The sequence below is a fragment of the Oncorhynchus kisutch genome, linkage group LG2 (genome assembly GCF_002021735.2).
Source record: "Oncorhynchus kisutch isolate 150728-3 linkage group LG2, Okis_V2, whole genome shotgun sequence".
Lineage (NCBI taxonomy): Eukaryota > Metazoa > Chordata > Actinopteri > Salmoniformes > Salmonidae > Oncorhynchus > Oncorhynchus kisutch.
Genome location: NC_034175.2, coordinates 42,197,482 through 42,222,929, shown reverse-complemented (window position 1 = coordinate 42,222,929; position 25,448 = coordinate 42,197,482). Strand labels below are relative to the sequence as shown.

The 25,448-nt window shown below is 39.9% G+C and overlaps 1 protein-coding gene and 1 long non-coding RNA gene across 3 annotated transcripts in view; both read left to right on the top strand.

The window, feature by feature from the left end:
* LOC109904192 (potassium voltage-gated channel subfamily H member 7-like) overlaps window positions 1-15,308 on the top strand; it is a 95,764-nt gene extending 80,456 nt beyond the window's left edge. The window contains exons 14-16 of the mRNA XM_031802086.1: window positions 11,410-11,566; window positions 13,096-13,279; window positions 15,288-15,308. Of these exons, the coding sequence (XP_031657946.1) occupies window positions 11,410-11,566; window positions 13,096-13,279; window positions 15,288-15,308 (362 nt within the window). The remainder of the gene's footprint in view (window positions 1-11,409; window positions 11,567-13,095; window positions 13,280-15,287) is intronic.
* Window positions 15,309-23,486: 8,178 nt separating this feature from the next.
* On the top strand, window positions 23,487-25,048 carry LOC109902497 (uncharacterized). 2 transcript variants are annotated; one of them, XR_002256894.2, is made up of 3 exons: window positions 23,487-23,927; window positions 24,195-24,388; window positions 24,501-25,048. It is a non-coding gene; the product is annotated as an uncharacterized LOC109902497 (long non-coding RNA). The 2 variants fall into 2 exon arrangements; XR_004203722.1 differs by having other exon boundaries at window positions 23,496-24,388.
* The last annotated feature ends 400 nt before the right edge of the window (window positions 25,049-25,448 follow it).

Here is a 25,448-nt window from a genome sequence, read left to right as displayed (position 1 = left end):
CAGGTGCGCTGTAACTGTTGAATAAAATGAGAAAAAAGAAGAAACCCGCACACTGCTCTTGATAGTATCACTGCTCTTTAATAAGCTTTAAGTATCGGCCTCACGGCCTTAGTCAGAGCTTGTGTGAGTTTTTGAAATTAGCAATCTTATGTACACATAGCCCCACCCACATCCGTTCCACGCATCGAATGGGGTTGGAGTCGAGGGAAAACAAATAAGTGCTACCAAATATAACAATATGCATTTCAGAAATATTCAAATAAAGTGTGTACATAAATATTAAACACATAATATTAAACACGTCTGTAAAACCACAATGAGAACATCGGCCTACCAAGCATAAGGGTGCTAATTAAACAAAACTCACAAAAGCTCTGACTACGGTCGTGAGGCCGATACGTAAAGCTTATTAAAGAGCAGTGATATTATCAAGAGCCGTGTGTGGGTTTCTTCTTTTTTTTTTTGCATGTATAGTGTATGCAAAAATATGTGGACACTCCTTCATATTATCTGATTCAGTTAATTCAGTCACACCCGTTTTGACAGGTGTATAAAATCAAGCACACATCCATGCAGTCTCTATAGACAATGTGTGTCTCTATAGACACACATTGCTCAGTGACTTTCATCGTGGCGCCGTCATAGAACGCCACCTTTCCAAATAGTCAGTTCGTCAAATGTTTACCCCTCTAGAGCTGCACCGGTCAATTTTAAGTCCTGTTATTGTGAAGTGGAAACATCTAGGAGCAACAACGGCTAATACGCAAAGTGGTAGGCCACACAGCTCACAAAATGGGACCGCAGAGTGTTGAAACACATAGAGCATAAAAATCGTCTGTCCTCGGTTGCAACACTCTCTACCCAGTTCCAAACTGCCTGTGGAAGCTTAGGATCAACATGTGCAATGATGATGTCACCATAATCTAGGACCAATAGGGATATCGACTGAATAATCTGATTTCTACCATTTAGCTAGAGGCAGGCCCTACAGTTGAAGTCGGAAGATTACATACACCTTAGCCAAATACATTTAAACTCAGTTTTCACAATTCCTGACATTTAATCCTAGTAAAAATTCCCTGTCTTAGGTCAGTTAGGATCACCACTTTGTTTTGTGAATGTGAAACGTCAGAATAATAGTAGAGAGAATATTTTTTTTCAGTTTATATTTCTTCATCACATTCCCAGTGGGTCAGAAGTTTACATACACTCAATTAGTATTTGGTAGCATTGCCTTTAAATTGTTTAACTTGGGTCAAATGTTTCGGGTACCCTTCCACAAGCTTCCCACAATAAATTGGGTGAATTTTGGCATATTCCTCTTGACATAGCTGGTGTAGCTGAGTCGGGTTTGTAGGCCTCCTTGCTCGCACAAGCTTTTTCAGTTCTGCCCACAAATTTTCGATAGGATTGAGGTCAGGGCTTTGTGATGGCCACTCCAATACCTTGACTTTGTTGTCCTTAAGCCATTTTGCCACAACTTTGGAAGTATGTTTAGGGTCAAGCTTTAACTTCCATGCTTTAACTTCCTGACTGATGTCTTGAGATGTTGCTTCAATATATCCACATCATTTTCCTCCCTCATGATGCCATCCATCTTGTGAAGTGCTCCAGTCCCGCCTGTAGCAAAGCACAACATGATGCTGCCACCCCTGTGCTTCATGGTTGGGATGGTGTTCTTCGAGTTGCAAGCCTCCCCCTTTTGCCTCCAAATATAACAATGGTCATTATGGCCAAAAAGTTCAATTTTTGTTTCATCAGACCAGAGGACATTTCTTCAAAAAGTGTGATCTTTGTCCCCATGTGCAGTTGCAAACCGTAGTCTGGCTTTTTTATGGCGGTTTTGGAGCAGTGGCTTCTTCCTTGCTGAGTGGCCTTTCAGGTTATGTGGATATACAGTGCCTTGCGAAAGTATTCAGCTCCCTTGAACTTTGCGACCTTTTGCCACATTTCAGGCTTCAAACATAAAGATATAAAACTGTATTTTTTTGTGAAGAATCAACAACAAGTGGGACACAATCATGAAGTGGAACGACATTTATTGGATATTTCAAACTTTTTTAACAAATCAAAAACTGAAAAATTGGGCGTGCAAAATTATTCAGCCCCCTTAAGTTAATACTTTGTAGCGCCACCTTTTGCTGCGATTACAGCTGTAAGTCGCGTGGAGTATGTCTCTATCAGTTTTGCACATCGAGAGACTGAAATTTTTTCCCATTCCTCCTTGCAAAACAGCTCGAGCTCAGTGAGGTTGGATGGAGAGCATTTGTGAACAGCAGTTTTCATTTCTTTCCACAGATTCTCGATTGGATTCAGGTCTGGACTTTGACTTGGCCATTCTAACACCCGGATATGTTTATTTTTGAACCATTCCATTGTAGATTTTGCTTTATGTTTTGGATCATTGTCTTGTTGGAAGACAAATCTCCGTCCCAGTCTCAGGTCTTTTGCAGACTCCATCAGGTTTTCTTCCAGAATGGTCCTGTATTTGGCTCCATCCATCTTCCCATCAATTTTAACCATCTTCCCTGTCCCTGCTGAAGAAAAGCAGGCCCAAACCACGATGCTGCCACCACCATGTTTGACAGTGGGGATGGTGTGTTCAGGGTGATGAGCTGTGTTGCTTTTACGCCAAACATAACGTTTTGCATTGTTGCCAAAAAGTTAAATTTTGGTTTCATCTGACCAGAGCACCTTCTTCCACATGTTTGGTGTGTCTCCCAGGTGGCGTGTGGCAAACTTTAAACGACACTTTTTATGGATATCTTTAAGAAATGGCTTTCTTCTTGCCACTCTTCCATAAAGGCCAGATTTGTGCAATATACGACTGATTGTTGTCCTATGGACAGAGTCTCCCACCTCAGCTGTAGATCTCTGCAGTTCATCCAGAGTGATCATGGGGCTCTTGGCTGCATCTCTGATCAGTCTTCTCCTTGTATGAGCTGAAAGTTTAGAGGGACGGCCAGGTCTTGGTAGATTTGCAGTGGTCTGATACTCCTTCCATTTCAATATTATCGCTTGCACAGTGCTCCTTGGGATGTTTAAAGCTTGGGAAATCTTTTTGTATCCAAATCCGGCTTTAAACTTCTTCACAACAGTATCTCGGACCTGCCTGGTGTGTTCCTTGTTCTTCATGATGCTCTCTGCGCTTTTAACGGACCTCTGAGACTATGTGCAGGTGCATTTATACGGAGACTTGATTACACACAGGTGGATTGTATTTATCATCATTAGTCATTTAGGTCAACATTGGATCATTCAGAGATCCTCACTGAACTTCTGGAGAGAGTTTGCTGCACTGAAAGTAAAGGGGCTGAATAATTTTGCACGCCCAATTTTTCAGTTTTTGATTTGTTAAAAAAGTTTGAAATATCCATTAAAAATGTCGTTCCACTTCATGATTGTGTCCCACTTGTTGTTGATTCTTCACAAAAAAATACAGTTTTATATCTTTATGTTTGAAGCCTGAAATGTGGCAAAAGGTCGCAAAGTTCAAGGGGGCCGAATACTTTCGCAAGGCACTGTAGATACTTTTGTACCTGTTTCCTCCAGCATCTTCACAAGGTTCTTTGTTGTTGTTCTGGGATTGATTTGCACTTTTCGCACCAAAGTACGTTCATCTCTAGGAGACAGAATGTGTCTCCTTCCTGAGCGGTATGACGGCTGCGTGGTCCTATGGTGTTTATACTTGTGTACTATTGTTTGTACAGATGAACATGGTACCTTCAGCCGTTTGGAAATTGCTCCCAAGGATGAACCAGACCTGTGGAGGTCTACAATTATTTTTCTGAGGTCTTGGTTGATTTCTTTTGATTTTCCCATGATGTCAAGCAAAGAGGCACTGGGTTTGAAGGTAGGCCTTGAAATACATCCACAGATACACCTCCAATTGACTCAAATGATGTTTGAGTTTCTAAAGCCATGACATAATTTTCTGGAATTTTCCAAGCTGTTTAAAGGCACAGTCAACTTATAAACTTCTTTTTTTACATCCATTCAATACCAATTTCAGGTCAAGAAGGTTTTTCTGTACTACAATGAAGGTAGACTGTAGTTCAGATCGAGCCTGGTCAACCATGAGGCAATAGCATACACAACAGCATCATCAGCATACAGTATAAGTTACATTTTTTTTACAGACAAGTCGATATTGTTAATGTAAACAGTAAGAAGTGCAGAGTCCAGAAATCAACCCCTGCAGGACACCTTTCATAATACCCAGGAAACCTGATTTAACACCATCAGAAGTATTAGGTTCTTATTTTTCAGAGTAAATAACTCACGGACTCTAGAGAAGCTTCAACCAAGTTTAATTCTGCCCAAAGGTTCTGTACAGATGTAATTCAGACAACCCAACATTTCTCCCATCACAGATATATATATCCCACTTAAGACACTCCTCCTTCTATCCAATCCTTAGATCGTATGGTTCTACAGGAAAAGAGTAACAGGATACTAAACCCTTATTACTCCCTTCAGGGGATCTGACCTCACCTCCTGACCTCAACCCCTCCTTCACCTAATCCACAGATGTCCATCTGTCTCCCCTATATCAACATGTTGCTCTCCTCCCGTCCACCCAACACATTCCAAAGCCATCTGTCTTTCTACAGGGAACCATTCTTCTTCTCTATCATTTATTTAATATCTTAATAATGTTCCAAATGTCGAATCCAACAGTAGATACTATCTGTCATGTACTTTTTAAACCAGTTACATACAGCCTGGTCTAGGCCAATTGAGGAAAGCCTCTGAATTAGCAGTGTGTAATCAACAGTATCAAAAGCCTTCATTGACAGGTCAATGAAGAGGGCAGCACAATGTTGCCTTTTATCCACAGAGTTATAATTTATAACTAGAGATGCAGCAGAGATAGTGCTATGACCTGGTCTAAAACCTGAATGATGTACATTTAGAATAAGATCTTAGCTGAGACTTAATCAAGGATTCTAATATTTTAGCTAGGCAGGAAATTATTTAGGTCACAAGGGTCACCACCTTTGTGAAGGCCGAGTACATGGGCCACCTTCCAAATGTTGGGGATAGTACTAGATATAATCGTCAGGTAAAACCTATGGGTTAAGGACTCAGCAATCAGGGGGGCAGACAGCTGCAGCAGAAATGGATCAAGCATATCAGCCCCAGTGGATTTGTTTTTACATCAATCTTAAACAAGGCGTCTACTGTCTACTGGAAGTTGACAGGTTTAACGTCGAGTCAGCTAGATGCTGGCAGAGGGAAGAGCAGTCAAATAAACACTCAGATAAAGCACCAATAGCATCCACCATGGCAGCATGAGGGGGTAAATCCCAGCAACAAATACATGTGTATTCTAGTTTATGGACACATCTACAACCAGGAGCTCAAATTTCTTGGGAACAGAAATATTTCAAGATTGGGACGCCATGAAATTAAATTCTACATATATAGCCACTCCTTCCCCTTTTTGTAATCTGTCACATCTAAATAGATTATAATAATAAGAGACAACCATTTAATATTTAATGTATAGCCTAATTTTCTGAGAGAAAGAAAGAGACAACAGAAAGAGTGTGTATTTCAGTCTGGGCGTTCCAAAGGCTCCTGCTACATCAGACAAACGTGATTAAAGTTCATTATCAGCCTGTCATTTGTTTCAAATCCCAAAAGAGCCGCTCTTACCCACACCAGCATTAATCAATGTACACAGCACGCATTAGCAGTGTGTCTAGCAGAGATAACACCAGAGTTAGCCTGACTACGACCCACTACTTCATTATTTGTTTATTTATTTGTATCTCCATTAGCTTTGCAGAAGCAGCAGCTACTCTTCCTGGGGTACACAAGAAAAACAATACAGGACAAGTAACAAAACACTGATACACTGATAGACAAGGGCAGTCACGCAAATGTTCAATTACAACTATATACAAACAACGCAACAACAAAAATACAAACAACACAACAACAAAATAGTTGTGTGTTAAAGTGTCTGTGTGCGTTTGTGTGTGTGTCCCCTCACAGTCCCCGCCGTTCCATGAGATGTTTTTAATCCCTTTTGTAAAGGTAGTTTTGCTGTTTGCTTGAGTAATTGGAGATGGTAGGGAGTTCCATGCGATAATGGCTCTGTATAATACTATGTGTTGCCAGGAATTTGTTTTGGACTTGGGCACTGTGAAGAGACACCTGGTGGTAGGGCTCGGCATTAATATGTTATATTTACACAAAGCAATATAACAATGTAGACAGAGCTAAGATTCTCACCAAAGTAGTGCAAACTATCCAGTTAGAATTTTTGTTATTTCGCTCAAATATCAGAGGATCTGGGCTGTTGGCCAAAGTCTATTTTTATAGTGGACCCTCTGGTGTCTTATTGTTGTAAAAGCCCATTTTTTTCTATTTCCTCTCCATTTGATATGAGTATGACTTGACCTATTGTCACGTTCGTTGACGGAAGAATTAGACCAAGGTGCAGCGTGGTAAGTGTACATCTTACTTTATTTGATGAACACCAAAAAACACCAACATATAAACGACCGTAACGTTCTGCAGGCTACACAGTAACAATACAAACTCAAGATCCCACAATCTAAGGTGGGGAAAAAGGCTGCCTAAGTATGATGCCCAATCAGAGACAACGATAAACAGCTGCCTCTGATTGGGAACCATACCCGGCCAACAAAGAAATAGAAAAACTAGAATGCCCTCCCCAAATCACACCTCGACCTAACCAAATAGAGAAATAAAAAGTCTCTCTAAGGTCGGGGCATGACACCTATTAAGCCACTCTTAAATGCATGCTAGATTTCTCCTGCCGCAGTTCTAGGCGATATCAAAAAGTTAAGTTGTTTTGGAATAACCCAGAAACATGGGAGGCTTAAGGTAATAATAAGAGAGATAGAAGAAACAATAGCAAGATATAAAGATCAAATGAGAAATTTGAACAAACCTTACAATGCAGAAATGATGATAATGCAGAAATTATGAATGCATGTGAGGCCCAAAAAAAACAACCTTCCTTGCCATTGTGAACCAAACAACCAAAAGTCTAATCCTACTAACTGAAATATTATAAAAGCACGAAGCCAAATTTTAAAGGTGTTTAATTTCCCAAATGTGCATATTTTACATTTGAATAATTATTGAGCAAACAATACCTGTCACGCCTTGGTCTTAGTATTTTGTGTTTTCTTTAATTATTTGTTCAGGCCAGGGTGTGACATGGGTTATTGTGTTGTCGTATTGTTTTTTTTTTGTAGGCATTGGGATTGTGGTTGATTAGGGGTGTGTCGAGTGTAGGCTTGGCTGCCTGAGGCGGTTCTCGATCAGGGTCAGGTGCTTCTCGTTGCCTCTGATTGGGAACCGTATTTAGGTAGCCTGAGTTCGCTTTGTTTTTCGTGGGTGATTGTTCCTGTCTCTGTGTAGTGTTCACCAGATAGGCTGTAATAGTTTCACGTTCCGTTTGTTGTTTTTGTATTTATTAGTTATTTCATGTATCGTCACCATTTCCTCATTAAAGATCATGATTAACCACCACGCTGCATTTCGGTCCGACTCTCTTTCGACAAACGAAGAACGCCGTTACAATACCAAGACATTTTAAAAGAAATGCGTAGATGGCCTAGGCTTATTTCCATATTATTCTAGCAATGTGAAACCTACAGTACATACAACGCATATAGAAACCTAGGCCTAATATGAGAATAGGATGACGGAAGAATGTGAATCAGTTTATGATTATCCAGTTCTGAAGACAGCATGGTTGCTCTGGAGCCCATGATGATTTATAACCCTTCACAAGACACACAGCCAGCGAGACTCGTTGACTGTGTCACTCGTCTACATCTACTCGCTTCGGCATACACAGATAGCCAGATAGATCTTGCGAAATATTTGGCTCCACTAAATATATTTTGTCAATGTCATGATTCCTTTTCTCCCTCACGTAGAATGCCAGCCAGTCTTCTTGTATTTACTTATGAACTTTTTTTTTTTGTACATTATTTTGGATGGTCGCTAGGGGGCGATAACATCGTCTATGGCAGGGGTGTCAAACTCATTCCATAGAGGGACTAGTGGTTTTTACATTCAAGACCTAGACAACCAGGTGAGATGATTCCTTACTAATCATTGACCTTAATTCATTAATCAAGTACAAGGGAGGAGCGAAAACACTCGGCCCTCCATGGAACGAGTTTGACATGTGATACATGGCAAGAGCAGAAAATTATTTCAGATCCCTCCTATTTACTTGAGTCATATTCAGTCACCCTTTTACTGATGGTGTTACCGACAAGTGACATCAGCTTTAGGATAGATGTTTTACCTGTCCGAAGTGCCCAAAAAAGTTAATGTCAAGCCCTGCCTGGCGGCGTGTCTTGTGGGGTGTTGTGTATGGTTGTCTGAGCTGAATGCTATTTGATAATGCTGACACTCTGGGATTTTCATCACAGTAATATTTCTCATAAAAACTACATGAGAAGCAGTTAATCTCTCATCAACCCTCAGCCAGGAAAAACTGGCATGCATGTTGTTGTTAGTTCTGTATATGCAGTTAAGGGCATAGTGTGCAGCTCTGTTTTGAGCCAGCTGCACCTTTGCTAGGTCTTTCTTTGCTGCACTTAACCATATTACCAGACTCTAATCAAGATGGGACAAAACCAACAACTAGTACACTTGATTTGTGTAAAAAAAAAAAGATGATTTATTTTATTTTATAACAGACATACCCCTCCCCAATGGCACAACACCTTTGTTAATATGACTTGACCATGATAATTGACCATCCAATGTTATACCTAGGACTTTAACTTAAACTTCAATGGTCACACTCTTTATACACAACTCCAGTTGAGGTTTAGGTCTTAGAGAATGTTTTGAACCAACTACAATGCTTTGAATTTTAGATTTAAGACCAATTTATTATTAATCATCAATGTGATACTGACTGTAACTCCTCATTTAGAATTTCAGTGAGCTCACTGGCTTTGGGTGCTGACATGTAGAGTGTGGAATTATCCACATTCATAGTCATTCTAGCTTTGTGTAAAACCAGTGGCAAATCATTTGTAAAAATAGAGAAGCGTAATGGCCCAAGGCAACACCCTGAGGAACACCGCACTGTACATATCTGAAGCTTCCATTGAAGAACACTCTGGGTTCTGTTGTATAAATAACTCTCCAACCATGGGATGGCAGTTGATGTAAAGCCACAGCAAGTGAATTTCTTCAATAACAATTTATGATCAATAACATCAAAGGCTGCAATGAAATCTAACAATATTATTATCCATTTATTTTAACCTGTCATTTGTCATCTGAGTTAGTGTGGTACGCATTGAGTGCCCTTCTCTACAGTATATGCATGCTGAAAGTCAGTAGTTAACTTGTTCTCTAGAAAAATAGCATTATATTTGGTCAAACACGATTCTCTCCGCCAGTTTACTAGAAAACAGGCAGCAAACTGATTGGGTGGCTGTTAGAGCCAGACAAGGGTACTTTACTATTTTTAGGCAGTGGAGTTACTTTAGCTTCCTTCCACGTCTGTGGACACATACTCCTTTAGGCTTCGGTTAAAGATATAGCAAATAGGAAATACAGTCAGCAACCATTCTCAATAGTTTCACACCAAGGTTGTCTATACCTGGTGGCTTATTATTATTGATGGATAACAATGGTTTTTCCACCTCTCCCACACTAACTTGACTAAATTCAAACAGTAATCCTTATCTTTCATTATTAGATCTTTTATACAAAAATAATATGATGGTTCACTGTTGAATGTTGTCATTTCACTTCTGGATTAGTCAACTTCACTAGTGAAGTAATCATTGAAATGATTGGCAATATCAAATGCTTTTATTATAAATGACCCATCAACTTCAATGGATAATGGAGATGATTTAGATTTTCTGCCCGTGATATCATTTAAGATACTCCAAAATATTTTTCCCGTTGTGTTTTATGTCATTTATCTTGGTTTGGTAATATTGTTTCTTCTTCCTTTTGTTAAGTTGAGTCCGAAAAGTTCTCCATTTACAGTATGTGAACCAAACAGCTGAGCAGCCTGACTTGTTTACCACCTTTTGCACAAAATCTTTCAACCATACAATTTTTCAATTCATCATCAATCCAGGGGGCTCTAGCAGTTCTCACAGTTAATTTCTTTACAGGTGCATGCTGGTCAACAATTGGCATCAGACCAACATAAATGTTTTTCATCTTAAACAAAAGAGTCCTGAGAGAACAACATCTAGCATGATCTCTTATAAATGACATACCTTAGGGCCAACCTTTGGCACTTTGGCTTTTGTTGTTATTGCCACAATGTTATGGTCATTGCAGCCAATGGGAACTGATATTACTTTGGAGCAAAGTTCTACAGCATTAGCGACTATATGATCCATACGAGTGGAAGTCACAGATCCAACACTATTGGTTGAGTGATAACCTGGGTCATAATACAGAGAGGAAGTCAATGTTCACGTCACCCAGAGCTCTCTGTTAAACATCACACACACTATCAAGCATTGCACACATATTATCCAAATACTGACTGTTAGCACTTGGTGGCCTATAGTAGCACCCCAAAAGAAGAGGATTAAAATGAGGCAGGTGAACTTGCAACCAGAACCCTTCAACAACATTTGACATGAGATCCTCTCCAAGCTTTACAGGAACATGGCTCTGAAACTTTACAGAAACACCTCCCCCATAGGCATTCCTGTCTTTTCTGTAGATGTTATATCCTTGTATTGCTGTATCATCAAAGGAATGATCTAAGTGAGTTTCAGAGATGGTAGCAAGTTAGCAAGTTATTAATATGGGCTATTCTTAGCCCTTTCCTGGGTAGCTTATCGGAAATAGAAATAATATATTTTAAAAGGTTAAATAAAAATTGAAACATTGTTTGGCTAATAGAGTCAGTCAATCAGGCACTTGTGAGTGTGTGCTGTTGAGCTGAAGCTACTGAACCGGAAGCTTGGTTCTCTCACTCCTCCCTGGCTTTTGGGAGGGAACATGGAGAATGAGCTTGTCGTAGCGGATGTAAGCAATGTCCCAACACTCTCTGGTAGCTTTCATAGTTAGGATAAGTTATTTCCGCCTCTGGCACAAATCTTCAGAGAAGTCCTCGTTGAGGAAGATGTTGGTTCCTCTCAAGTTCTTGGCTCTCTCCAAAAATGCCATCTTGTCCTTGAAGCTTAGGAACTTGACCTACGTCCCACTATGACATAGAAAAAATGTTGTCTCCTGAAACACTAGCTAGGCAAATAAATTACAAACACAAGGAACAATACACAGCAGCTTTTCACCAAAAGATGAATAGTGTTCTATTGTACTGGTTGGTTGGTTGGTTTAGTGATTACCAGGCTCCTATGCTCTGACCCACATGTGAACTTGTAAAGAATGTGTGTTTCCCTCCCTCACCAGATGTGTGCAATGACAAATGGGACTGCGAGAAGCCCCAAGACTACCTGGATGAGTCAGCACAATTGCAGGACCTGAGGGGCGAGGATGACGACACCAGTGAAATCACATACGGAGAGGTCGAGCAACGCTTAGATCAGCTCCAAGAGCACTTAAACAGGTAGGCCTGTACTGCACTTAAACAGGTAGGCCTGTACTGTACTTAAACAGGTAGGCCTGTACTGCACTTAAACAGGTAGGCCTGTACTGCACCAACCTTTACAATGTAATGTCTAACATTCATGGAAATCTAGCTGCAATCCAGGTACAAAGGCCAGTAAACAGATGTGATTTCATAAAGCTCTCGTTGTTCTATTCTGTTTCATGGAGACAATGGAAATTCAGAATTAACATTAAAAAAAGTCCATTGTTGTTACTGTTGCATTTTGTGAATCCGTCTGGCCCTGCGGCACCTCATGACTGAAATCTATGAATCCCAAATAGACAAGTCACCCAGATTGTGTCTGAAAGTTATTAAACCATACGAAAAATCAGCACACACTCTCCAACAAATACAAATTCAAACAACATCACAATAAAACTTGTTCCGTGTGCAGTGTTACATTTGAATCCCCATTATTTCCTGAAGCAGTCAAACAGGTTGTGCTGACGAGAGCAGACAGACAAACAGCAGGTGGTAGTTTTAGCAGGAATAATCGCAAAGAATAGGAGACCTCAAATTAAATCTTATTTGTCACATCAAATCGAATCAAACTTAATTGAATTTGTCACATGCGCCAAATACAACAGGTGTAGACCTTACCGTGAAATGTTTACTTACAAGCCCTTAACCAAAAATTGAGTTAAGAAAAATAAGTGTTTTGAAAAATATTGACAAAATAAGCTAAAGTAAAAAATAAAAGAGAACCAATAAAATAACAATAACGAGGATATATACAGTACAGCGGGGACTGGTACCGAGTCAATGTGCGGGGGTACAGGTTAGTCGAGGTAATTGAGGTAATATGTACTGTAGGTAGGAGTAAAGTTACTATGCATAGATAATAGATAATAAACAGTGAGTAGCAGTAGCATAAAAAGAAGAGGGGGGGGGGGGTCAATGCAAATTGTCCAGGTAGCCATTTGATGACCTGTTCAGCTGTCTTATGGCTTGGGGGTAGAAGCTGTTAATAAGCCTTTTGGACCTAGACTTGGCACTCCGGTACCGCTTGCCATGCAGAGTAGCAGAGAGAACCGTCTGTGACTAGGGTGGCTGGAGTCTGTAGCACCTTGCGGTCGGAGGCCGAGCAGTTGCCATACCAGGCGGTGATGGATAGCAGGAGGATATCCATCCATTATTATTATTACAGACAATGTGTGAGTGTGAGGTAGCTAGAAATCCCCTCCACAGACACTGTTACCCCACCCATACTGAATATTCATTATGACTCCTACTAGAGAGAGAGTGCTGATAAAACATGTTCCCATGCCTTTTGATTTCATTGACAACCATGATGATACTGTAAACATAGATCACAAGCTCCCCCTAGTGCTAGAATTTGACATATTCAACAATAAAAACAAAACAGCGATAGCCTAGAGACAGTATAGTTGTTGATTTGTGTTAAACTTATCCCTCCTTAGCCTCCAGTCCCTTAACCCTATAACCAAGAGTAGAAGTTCATTTCTGCCTTCCATCTGTTATTGCAGGTTGGAGTCCCAGATGACATCAGATATTCAGACCATCCTGCAGCTCCTGCAGAGGCAGTCTACCCTGGGACCTCCTGCCTATAGCACTGTGACTGCCAGTCCAGACTATCAAAGGCCTGCAGTTAGGGGTCAGCCAATCGCTGCTTTGACCAGCAGCCATTGCTTCAGCCATTCATCACCACAAGTACGTACTGAACTGTTGATTCCCACAGAACAAACAGACAATGGCAATCAAGGACCAAGACTTTTTAAAAATGGGATTGATATCATATTTGAAAAGTGATGACTGACTCCAAGAGTTCTGAGATACTTTCTAATGGTGGAAGCACACTTATGTTGAAATGTGTGTGTTTGCTCTTATTTATTTTACATTATCAGAGTCCTGAACTTAACTTGGAGAGGAGCCATCAGGAATTCAAAGACTCGGTGTCAGGCTTGGCTTATATGGATGATTCACCCAGAGAGGACAGCCTTACAGTACTACTTGTACAAAGACACACATACAACAAACCCAACACGGGGCATCAGCATTCCAAATCTAGGCCAGTCTCAGACCCAGGGCCTCCAAGGCCATAGAGCTACACTACCGGTCAAAAGTTTTAGAACACCTACCCATTCAAGGGTTTTTCTTTGTTTTTACTATTTTCTACATTGTAGAATAGTAATGAAGACATCAAAACTATGAAATAACACATATGGAATCATTTAGAAACCAAAAAAAGTGTTAAACAAATCAAAATATATTTTAAAATTAAGATTCTTCAAATAGCCACCCTTTGCATTGATGACATATTTGCCCGCTCTTGGCCTTCTCTCGACCAGATTCATGAGTTAGTCACCTGGAATGCATTAACAGGTGTGCCTTAAAAGTTATTTGTGGAATTTCTTTTATTCTTAATGCATTTGAGCCAATCAGTTGTGGTGTGACAAGGTAGGGGTGGTATACAGAAGATAGCCCTATTTGGTAAAAGACCAAGTCCATATTATGGCAAGAACAGCTGAAATAAGTAAAGAGAAATGACAGTCCATCATTACTTTAAGACGTGAAGGTCAGTCAGTACAGAACATTTCAAGAACTTTGAAAGATTCTTTATGTGCAGTCGCAAAAACCATCAAGCGCTTTGATGAACCTGGCTCTCATGAGGACCGTCACAGGATGGAAGACCCAGAGTCACCTATGCTGCAGAGGATAAGTTCATTAGAGTTACCAGCCTCAGAAATTGCAGCCCAAATAAATGCTTCACAGAGTTCAAGAAACAGACACATGTCACATCAACTGTTCAGAGGAGACTGTGTGAATCAGGCCTTCATGGTCAAATTGCTGCAAAGAAACCAACACTAAAGGACACCAATAAGACGAAGAGACTTGCTTGTGTCAAGAAACACAAGCAATGGACATTAGACCGGTGGAAATGTGTCCTTTGGTCTGGAGTCCAAATTTGAGATTTTTGGTTCCAACCATGGTGTCTTTTGTGAGACGCTGTGTGGGAGAACGGATGATCTCTCCATATGTATTTCCCACTTTAAAGCATGGAGGAGGAGGTGTTATGGTGTGGGGGTGCTTTGCTGGTGACACTGGGATTTATTTAGAATTCAAGGCACACTTAACCAGCATGGCTACCACAGAATTCTGCAGTGATACGCCATCCCATCTGGTTTGGACTTAATGGGACTATCATTTGTTTTTCAACAGGACAATGACCCAACACACCTCCAGGCTGTGTAAGGACTATTTTAACCAAGAAGGAGAGTGATGGAGTGCTGCATCCCGGCCTCCACAATCCCCTGACCTCAACCAAATTGAGATGGTTTGGGATGAGTCGGACTGCAGATTGAAGGAAAAGCAGCCAACAAGTGCACAGCATATGTGGGAACTCCTTCAAGACTGTTGGAAAAGCATTCCAGGTGAAGCTGGCTGAGAGAATGCCAAAAGTGTGCAAAGCTGTCATCAAGGCAAAGGGTGGCTGTTTGAAGAATATGAAATATAAAATATATTTTGATTTGTTTAACACTTCTTTGGTAACTACAAGATTCTATATGCGTTATTTCATAGTTTTGATGTGTTCACTATTATTCTACAATGTAGGAAATAGTAAAAATAAAGAAAAACCCTTGAATGAGTTTGTTTTCTAAAACATTTGACCGATAGTGTAGATCTCTCCTTTCTGTTTGCCTGTCTTCTCTCTCTGAAGTGTGACTCAGGGTTTTATTGACTATTTATTGCATTTCAATATGTGAAGTATCTTGTAGTTTTCCTCCTGAAATTATGTGCATCATTAAATATGGACATGGACACCCTTGATGTTACACTGCCAGCAACACAGACACCATACGTGCTTGTTTAGGTAGATAGGCTAATGTGCCTAACTGGGAGTGTTATTGTTGCATGGTAGCTTTGAGTCATACTCCTGACAAGCAAGTGCGATGTTGGAATGTTCACAAGGCAGTACATTGGTTTTCACCTTAGTATGTTAAACAATTTTGCACTTCTTATTTGAACCAAAAGTAGCATACAATATAATCTATGATAATGGCATTGTCTGTATACTTCTGACTTTTTTGTTTGAGATTATAGTTTTACAAAATTATTATGCATACATAGTATTACAGTGCCTTGCATAAGTATTCAGATTTATTCTGTCACAACCTGTAATTAAAATGGATTGAATTAGGAGTGGGGGGAAAAAATGTACAAAGAAAAAAATGGAAAAGTCTTGATTGCATAAGTATTCACCCCCTTTGCTGTGACACCTCTAAATAAACTCTGGTGTTATAAAAAAAATATACCAAACTTTGAACAACCCCTAGAGGCCGTCTACCAAAACTTAGTGACTGGGTAAGGAGGGCATTAGTCAGAGATGCAACCAAGAGGCCACTGGTAACTCTGAAGGTGCTGGAGAGAGCCACAGCTGAGATGGGAGAAACCATCCATGTGACAACTATCACCCGGATGCTTCACAAAGCTGGGCTTTATGGGAGAGTGGCGAGAAGAAAGCCATTGCTGAAAAAAACTATATCAAATCCCATTTGGTAGACACCGCAAACATGTTGAAAGGGGCTCTTAAACTTTTTGGCCTTAGAGCAAAGCGCTATGTGTGGCGCAAAGCCAACACTTCTCATTACGTTGAAGCATAGTGGTGGCAGCATCATGTTATGGGGATGCTTTTCATCTGCAGGGACTGGGAAACTGGCCAGGAATGGGGGCAAGTTGGATGGAGCCAGATTAATGGAAATTCTAGAGGAAAACCTGTTTCAGTCTGCTAGAGACCTGGGACTGGGGCAGAGGTTCACCTTCCAGCAGGACAATGACCCTAAACACACAGCCAAAGCTACACTGGAGTGGTTTAAAAAAAAGTCCTGAATGTCTTAGAATGGCCCAGTCAAAGCCCAGACCTCAATCCGATTAAGAATCTATGGCAAGACTTGAAAATTGCTGTTCAACAATAGTCCCCATCCAACTTGACAGAGCTTGAGCCCCCCCCCCCCCCAAAGTCAATGCTTTGCAGAGCCACCTTTTGCAGCAATTACAACTGCAAGTCTCTTGGGGTATGTCTCTTTAAGCTTGGCACATCTAGCCACTGGGATTTTTGTCCTTTCTTCAAGGCAAAACTTTTTCTTTAAGCAATGGCTTTTTTCTGGCCACTCTTCCCAGCTCTGTGGAGTGTACGACTTAAAGTGGTCCTATGGAGAGATACTCCAATCTCCGCTGTGAAGCTTTGCAGCTCCTTCAGGGTTATTGTTGGTCTCTTTGTTGCCTCTCTGATTAATGCCCTCCTTGCCTGGTCCATGAGTTTTGGTGGGCGGCCCTCTCTTGGCAGGTTTGTTGTGGTGCCATATTCTTTCAATTTTTTATATTGGATTTAATGGTGCTCTTTGGGATGTTCAAAGTTTGGGATATTTTTTTATAACCCAATCCTGATCTGTAATACTCCACAACTTTGTCCCTGACCTGTTTGGAGAGCTCCTTAGTCTTCATGGTGCTGCTTGCTTAGTGGTGCCCCTTGCTTACTGGTGTTGCAGACTCTGGGGCCTTTCAGAACAGGTGTATATATACTGAGATCATGTGACACTTAGATTGCACACATGTGGACTTTATTTAACTAATTATGAGACTTCTGAAGGTAATTGTTTGCACCAGATCTTATTTAGGGGCTTCACAGCAAAGGGGGTGAATACAAATGCACGCACCACCTTTCCGTTTTCTACTTTGTAGAATTTTTTAAAATACGTTTTTTTTTTCACTTCACCAATTTGGACTATTTTGTGTATGTCCATTACATGAAATCCAAATAAAAATCCATCTAAATTGCAGGTTGTAATGCAACAAAATAGGAAAAACACCAAGGGGGATGAATACTTTTGCAAGGCACTGTATGCAAGGCATAATGTTATGTAATACATGGAGAGACAAATGTTAGCTTATCAATAGGCCCATGAGAAATAAATGGGGTATTGTGCCTATAACTAAATCCAAATATCAAATCAGTATGTTTATGTAGCCTACATACTGCACATTCTCATCAACAAAATCACATTGTTTTCCAGTGTATTCTGTTATCATAGACATTGATATAACGTATTATATCTGCACATTAATATAACATCTTATAGGAAAGACATGTAAAAAAAATATTTCTTATTTTTATTTGTTAAGAAACATACTGTATTATTAAAGGATGGGGTGCAATTGAAATGTTAGTGGTAGGTAGTATATGTTTTTTCCTGAAGCTACGGGAGCAATAAAATGAAAACAAACATTTAGGAAACTTTTGAAGAACTTTCAAATGACTGACCTTTTTTCTACAAAGATTTGTCCACCACATCTTTTCGTGGGGCCATGTTTTTTGCACTAAAGGCTGCTTGAATACTCAGCAGTGCAATTATTTTGTCTCATGCATGTATTTAGAATCCAGTACGTTATCAATGTTGTACTACAGTATTTAAAACATATGGCATTACAAATGCCCTTGCTTTCTCTTCAATTTAAAGTCATGAAGACAAGACAGTATAACGTGCATGTCCACGGGACTAAAACGTAAAAGAAGTGGAAGGATTTTGGTTCCATGATTACTGTATTATAATGATAGAATGAGTGTCACAGAAGTCCATTCCCAAGTAAAGACACATACCAGAGTAACAGGCAGTAAATATATGATCACAATATTCCAACTAATTCATGTTTATTTTTACATTGATTTTGTCAGCTGTTACCTAAATGAACATTCCCTTAAATGAGTAGCCTAGTTATTGTATTGTATTGTATGGCAAGTAAATACGTGGTAAAGGCCTTAGTAAGCTTTTGCGTAAATTGGCCGGATTCACACACACACTAGAGGGATAGGGAAACATTAATGTATTGGTCTATTTTTCACTTATGTTTTTGATGCATTTTCACTTTTACACTCACCTAAAAATGATTGGAATGTTTCTGCTCTAAAGGGATTACAGATTTAAAAAATGCACGGAATACAATTGATTTAGTTCATTACCTTGTCTATTTTATGGAATAAAAAGTATATTGAATACAATGTCAAGTGTACCAAGTCTTTTATATATATTTATTTAATGGATGGTAATCATCAATACACATCAACTGTCCTATGCAGCTAATGAACAGGAATTCAAAACATACTGTAATGTGTTTTTCTAGGAACTCACACGTAGGCCCTATTTGGTAAAACAACGATCAAAAGGCCTGCGACATGAAAGCCAGGGAACTGTTTATTGGACAGGACAGATGTCTCAACACAGTCAATTGAGACTGAAGCTAGCCTAGCTCTAGCTCTCAAGAACCCAACGGGGCCCAAGGGGGCTTATAGCGGTCCCCCTTTTGGGTTCCCAGCTGAACATATGGATCACAGCTGGCTCCATGTGAACTACAATCCCGACGCTCTGTTTTAACATTAAAAAACATTAGTAATCCTCGCTTGCGATACGGTTTTGGAAACATTTGGAATATAACTTTCGTACCAGCAAGAAATGATCTTTTATACACAAAAGATACACTTACTGCACGCAATTTATCAAAGTTGCACCTGGCTGACTTCAGACACCACCTCCAGCCGAGGTAGGCATGACACAACCTCTCACCTTGCACTCGCATTTCCATTGGACCATTCCATTCCAAATTTTTTATGTTTTTCAAAGTACAGCAGGGGGCAACTTTGCTAAACTGCGTACAGTAAGTGTATCTGACTTGGAGGTGGAGTCAGGGGAACCCATTGAGGTCAGAAAGAAGGCGGGCAGGAAAAAATAAAGAAAGTGGAGCATATTAAGCATAAATATGGATTACTGCAGAAGGAAATTTAACATGACGAGAGTAAGGATTAATTAACTGCGGTGGCAGGTGCAGTGAGTTTGAGCCTCGTCCCGATGGTGATCAAGATGTTTTCTTTTGCCCAGTGGGAGTGTGATTTTTGGAGAGAATGGATCCTTGCCTTCAAGGGTAAACAACAGACTGCTGCAACCTGATTGGCTATCACCTGAAGCATACACATGATTCAGGTGATACCAGCACTTTGATAAGGTGATTAATGAATGTCAGGATGCTGCCTTGTTGGCTGTTTCAAATGTAAGGCTCCTTGCAGACAGCCTACAAGGCAGCATCCTGATTTATCTGCCTATGAAGCTGCTATTGAATCTGATCAGCCTGCCAGGAATAGAGCGCATCCACTCTTGACCATGTGTGTATATATATATATATATAATGCTCTGACTGCTAACCTGCCTGCAAGGAGCTTTACCGATGAAAGAGCCTAAAAGGCAGAATCCAGATTTATGAGCCTCTGAGGCTGCTATTGAATCTGATTAAGATCTGAGGCTGAAATTGAATCTGATCAGCATGTCAGGAATGGAGCTCACCCACCTTGTAAATGTAAATATTATCCATAAAACATTAAATGTCCATTACAATTATTCATATATAAGTTATGCAAGCCAACAACCAGCATATATAACAAGCTAGCTAGCTATCTAGCTAACAAGATTACCTAGCTAACTAAATAGCTAGCTAGCTTGCTCATTCACAAGACTATCCAAGTTAGCTATGTTTGCTTGCATGTGATTGTCTGTGGTCTTGGGATGGCACAATGGGAGACAGGGCTGCTTGTCAGGCATCGTTCAGGGCTTAAATGCCCCACGGGGGCTTATCCCCCCCAGCTCTTAGTTTAAGGTAAGGGACATTTAGCTTGCTAACAATCAAATTTATGAACTGATAATGAGCTCCAAACACAAATGAAGGCATGATGTTAGCATGAAATGTACCATCTCTAAATGGGCTCTGTCGCCTCAGCCATACTGTCAATCTATCACCAATACATCCATTTATATCTCGTAATCTTGTAATCTCGACAAAACAACTTTTGTTCTGTCGTGATCATGAGAGAAATAAATGGTAATCCTGACATAATAAGGAAATATTTTATTTATTTATATGTTCTCGATTGGTACACCCAGATAAATAGAACACACAAAATTATAGTTAAAACAGTTTGGGGATTAAAAGTAGTGTCCAATAAAGACGTTATCCTAACATAAACATAGGTAAATCCTCTGGTGGACATGTGCCTATACCTGTTGAATCTGGAAAATTCTGTCTGGGTGCACTAACCAGCAATCTTGGAGGACAGTAAAAGTTGATAAAGTGCTTATTTTTGCCCGTTAGCCGCCTCCATCACGGTTTTACAAATGGTAAAGAGTGAGTTCATTTTGCATGGTTGGAGACTTCACTTAAGGACCAATGGAATGGCCTAAAATGTACAAACTCTGCTCACCTGGGGCACCAGGCCATGCAAAACGAACTCACCCAATCTGAAGGAAGATGTTTTTTTTTATTTTTTATTATTGGTGTTTTTTCACCCCAATTTCATGATATCTAATTGCGAAGATTTTTTATGTGAAAAAAATGCCTCATATGAGTCCAGAGACCAATCACATTGGGAATACAAAACATAATGTGATTGGTAAATGAGTTCCAAAACTCTGACCTATCGGTTTTAGACTTATACTGACCAATTTGATTGTCAGTATAACATGTAACCACAATCTACTGGTCAGTCTAAGTCTAAAAAAAATTGTCAGATTTTTTACAACTCATTTAACCAATCACATCCTAGTTTGTTTTGTATTCTCATTATGATTGGTCCCTGAATGAAAGTCCTCCTTCACTTTTCTAACTGTAAAGTCTTGATGAAAGTTGTGAAAAGTGTTCATTTGTACTTTTAGTAAAGAAGCACTTTTATCAACTTCCACTGTCCTTAAAAAAGTTGCTGAATTTCCTCATCACTTCAGTTTGCTCCTGTATTCATTCACCTTGGTTGGAGAGCGAAGTGTTCTCTTCCCTTTGCTAATAAGCACACAGATGTTCCTCAATAGTTCAATTTATTGGAAGTTTAGTCAACAGCTAGTTCTTCACCACAGTGCTAGAGTAGTTAACGCTACATCCTTATGTTGGGCCCTGCTTTTAGCTAGGTCTTTTGTGCCTGCTACGTTAGGTTAGCCAAGGGTAAACAACAGACTGCTGCAACCTGATTGGCTATCACCTGAAGCATACACATGATTCAGGTGATACCAGCACTTTGATAAGGTGATTAATTATACTGTTTTATTTATATTTAATTATGTGGATATGTTGTCTTGCATTCCTACCATCAAAAGGAGCTAACAACCGGTAGAGTCTGTTTTTTATTCAACATACTGGCTTGTAAAGGTTGTGAGAGGAAACTTTCCTGATCCAAACACAAATTTAGCTCGAAACAGAATTCAATGCAATTCAACGTCAGGTTTCCAGGCAAAAAGACCCAGGCTGCAGAACCTCATTGAAGTGGAATTTGTGCTCCCGAGTGGCACAGTGCTCTAAGGCAAGAGGCACCACTACAGTCCCTGGTTCAAGTCCAGACTGTATCACAACTGGCAGTGGCCCAGCCTCGTCCGGGTTTGGTCAGGGTAGGCCATCATTGTAAATAAGAATTTGTTCTTAACTGACTTGCCTAAGTAAATAAAGGTAAAAAAAAAAAATACCATGTAAATTGTGCTGGATCACCTGAACTTCATAGACAATGACCAAAAATATTTTATCCAAAGTAAGGTGAAAACAGAGAGAGCAATCGAAAGGCAGTCAATCTACTTATTGATAGAATCATCAGGATCCAGCAACATCCAGACAATTGGTGCAGGTAGTTTGAGGATGCACTGTCAGCTGGGGGTTGTAAACATTCAGTCATCTACATGGAGGAAGTCCATCTCTGGAGGCAGAGAATGAAAATTCCACCAGACTTATTGAACTTTTTTGAGGATGAAGACTACTGTTTTGCGGAAGATATTCTATTCCCAGAGGACTGTGAAATTGTATGTAATTGTATGTGTGTAGACTGTATTAGTGCCATATGGGACATTGTCCATAGCCTAAACTCCTATCAAATCATATTACTAATGATCAATAGACCTAGATGTAAACTGTAGATATATTGATGTAATACATCTGTGGACCAGATGAGGGCAGACTAATGTCACTAACTGCACTGCAGCTCTTGATAGGGTATGAGTTTATTATGTGAGTACATTTTTAGTCATGCATTAGCCTGTAATTTAACAATTCAATTTATGTTCTAGATATATTAGCTGAATATCAAAACAGAATAAATATATGTGGGACTCAGGAACTTCTCAGGAGTTCTCCATCTTCTTGAAGGTGTTACAGGACACTGAACACCCTGACCTGGTTAAAGAACTGATAGGGAAGACACCTGATGATTACTTGATAAGGATTCATAGATTGCCCATATATTGCCCTTCATGCTAGCCAAAACCATGCTCCTTTGAACTTGAACAGATCTTGTGAGGAATAGTAGCCAGTAGATTCCGACCCTACCGTTACACTTGTTTACATTGAGTTGCCCAGGAGTCAGAACACAATCATGGTTCAATTTAGACTCCATGGAGCCGGCGCAAGATATGGGTCAGAAAACATACCTCAATGCAGGGATGGGATATGCAACTGTACTCCAAATGTTACCTTTATCCACACTGATACATCGAGAAGTTTTCCAGGAAAAGTTTTCGTCCTAGCTAGCAGTAGCCACTGCAGCCTTTTTGGAATGGCAGTGTCAGCCAATCAACTTCTTTATTGTTCAATGAGATGTGCCATACCATAATGGCTGCATTGGCTACTGCTAGCTACGCAGCATGAGGATGAAAAGGTCCGTTTTCCGGGAAAACTAGCAGTATTTCAAACTTCACAATGTATAAGTGTGGCTAAATTTAGAATGTGGAGAACAGTGGCATATCCATTCCCTGCATTGACATTTTCCAACCCATATCTCGCGCACGCTCCACAGTAACCATGATTGCATTCTGACCCCAGCGTAGGTCAGTGTTAACAAGCGTAATGGTAGGGTTGTAATCTGCTAGCTATAAGGAATAGTCGTTTTGAATAAGTTGTAAATGCTGATTAGCCTATGTCTTTTCCTCATCATTATATACGTTATATTATAAACCGGGTAGTTTGGATGCTGATTTGCTAAAACAGCATTTAGCCATGTTTATGTGAGACCATTGTTTAGCCTTTTCACCTCGATATAATGGCTGCATCAACAATATTTCAACATGCCGATGTAGAAAATACGCGGTTAGATGAACTTAAGAGAAACCGAAATGAAAACAACATTGTAAAACAAACAAAGTGGGTACTTACCTACTTCACTGACTGGTGGGCAGAAAAAGGGATATGTGAGTCTAGGAATACAACAAAAATGGAGCTGAACATCATTCTACGGGACTTTCATGGTTCAGTGAGAAACATGAATGGTGAAGAATAAGTGGTGTAAAGTACTTAAGTAAGAATAATTTAAAGTACTACTTAATTCGTTTTGGGGGGTATCTGTACTTTACTATTCATATTTTTGACAACTTTTACTTTCACTTCACTACATTCCTAAAGAAAATGATGTACATTTTACTCGATACATTTTCCCTGACACCCAAAAGTACTCGTTACATTTTGAAGGCTTAGCAGGACAGAAAATGGTTAAATAATTCACACACTTATCAAGAGACTTTTACTTGAGTCATTTTCTATTACTGTATCTTTACTTTTACTCAAGTATGACACTGCGAATAATATGGAATTAGCAGCTACGCTAGACATATCAACGACCCCCCTCTCAGTTTGGCATGGAGTATTCAGAAGGACACCGAATTCACAACGAGCAACAATGTGTCTGTCGGCGTAATTAAAAAGTTGAGTAAAGAGGGACACAACAAAGCTGCCCACCAGTGAATGGATACTGTACATATGGTATGTAACTGTTAGCTAGCTAGCAAAATCATTCTAATGTACCCTGACAGTATAACTGGAAGCTATGTAGGCCTAACTATTAGCTAACGTTATTTTGTCTTAAATGTTTTAGGTACATAAAAGAGACAATGGGAGTGAACACCCTTGCAGCAATGCTGCCAATGATCTGCAAAATAGCTGTCCTGTCGCAGATTTACACAAACTACTGCCTCGAACCACCATGATCCAGAAACGGTCGGATGCTTGACTAGTGGCACGATAAATACTGTCTTTCAGAGGACACAGATTGGAAACCTCTCTTCAAAGTTCCTGGAGACCAAATCTGGAAGCGGTGGAGCACTATTCTCTCTGACAACACAGCAGCAGCTCCCCCAGCAAAAACAAAAAAACGGAATCCATTTCCAGCAGCGTAGAGACCAATAAACGACACCATGAGCAAACCAACAACAAACAATAACGTGGGACAATTTTAAGAAATGGCAACATTCAACATTAATAAATAGGTGGCATGTCACTCTAGAAGTGGCGCTAAAGCTTGCTAGCTAGCCTGTGGTTATGTTGCATAGCAACTAGTCAAGCAACAAGATTTTTACCGGACTACTTTTTCTGGTGGAATGTATTCATTGTCAATGTATTGATTAAAGCTACATTTTCAATTTAGATGTGTAGTTCCTTGCCTTACTGTGTTGGAAACCGGTTTATAAAAGCAATACAGTGCCTTGCAAAAGTATTCATCCCCCTTGGTGTTTTTCGTATTTTGTTGCATTACAACCTGTATTTACATTTTTATTTGGATTTCATGTCATGGCCAAACTGGTGAAGTGAAATGTTTAAAAAATAAATAAACAGAAAAGTGGTGCGTGCATATGTATTCACCCCCTTTGCTATGAAGCCCCTAAATAAGATCTGGTGCAAACAATTACTTTCAGAAGTCACATAATTAGTTAAATAAAGTCCACCTGTGTGCAATCTAAGTGTCACATGATCTGTCACATGATCTCAGTATATCTACACCTGTTCTGAAACGCCCCAGAGTCTGCAACACCAGTAAGCAAAGGGG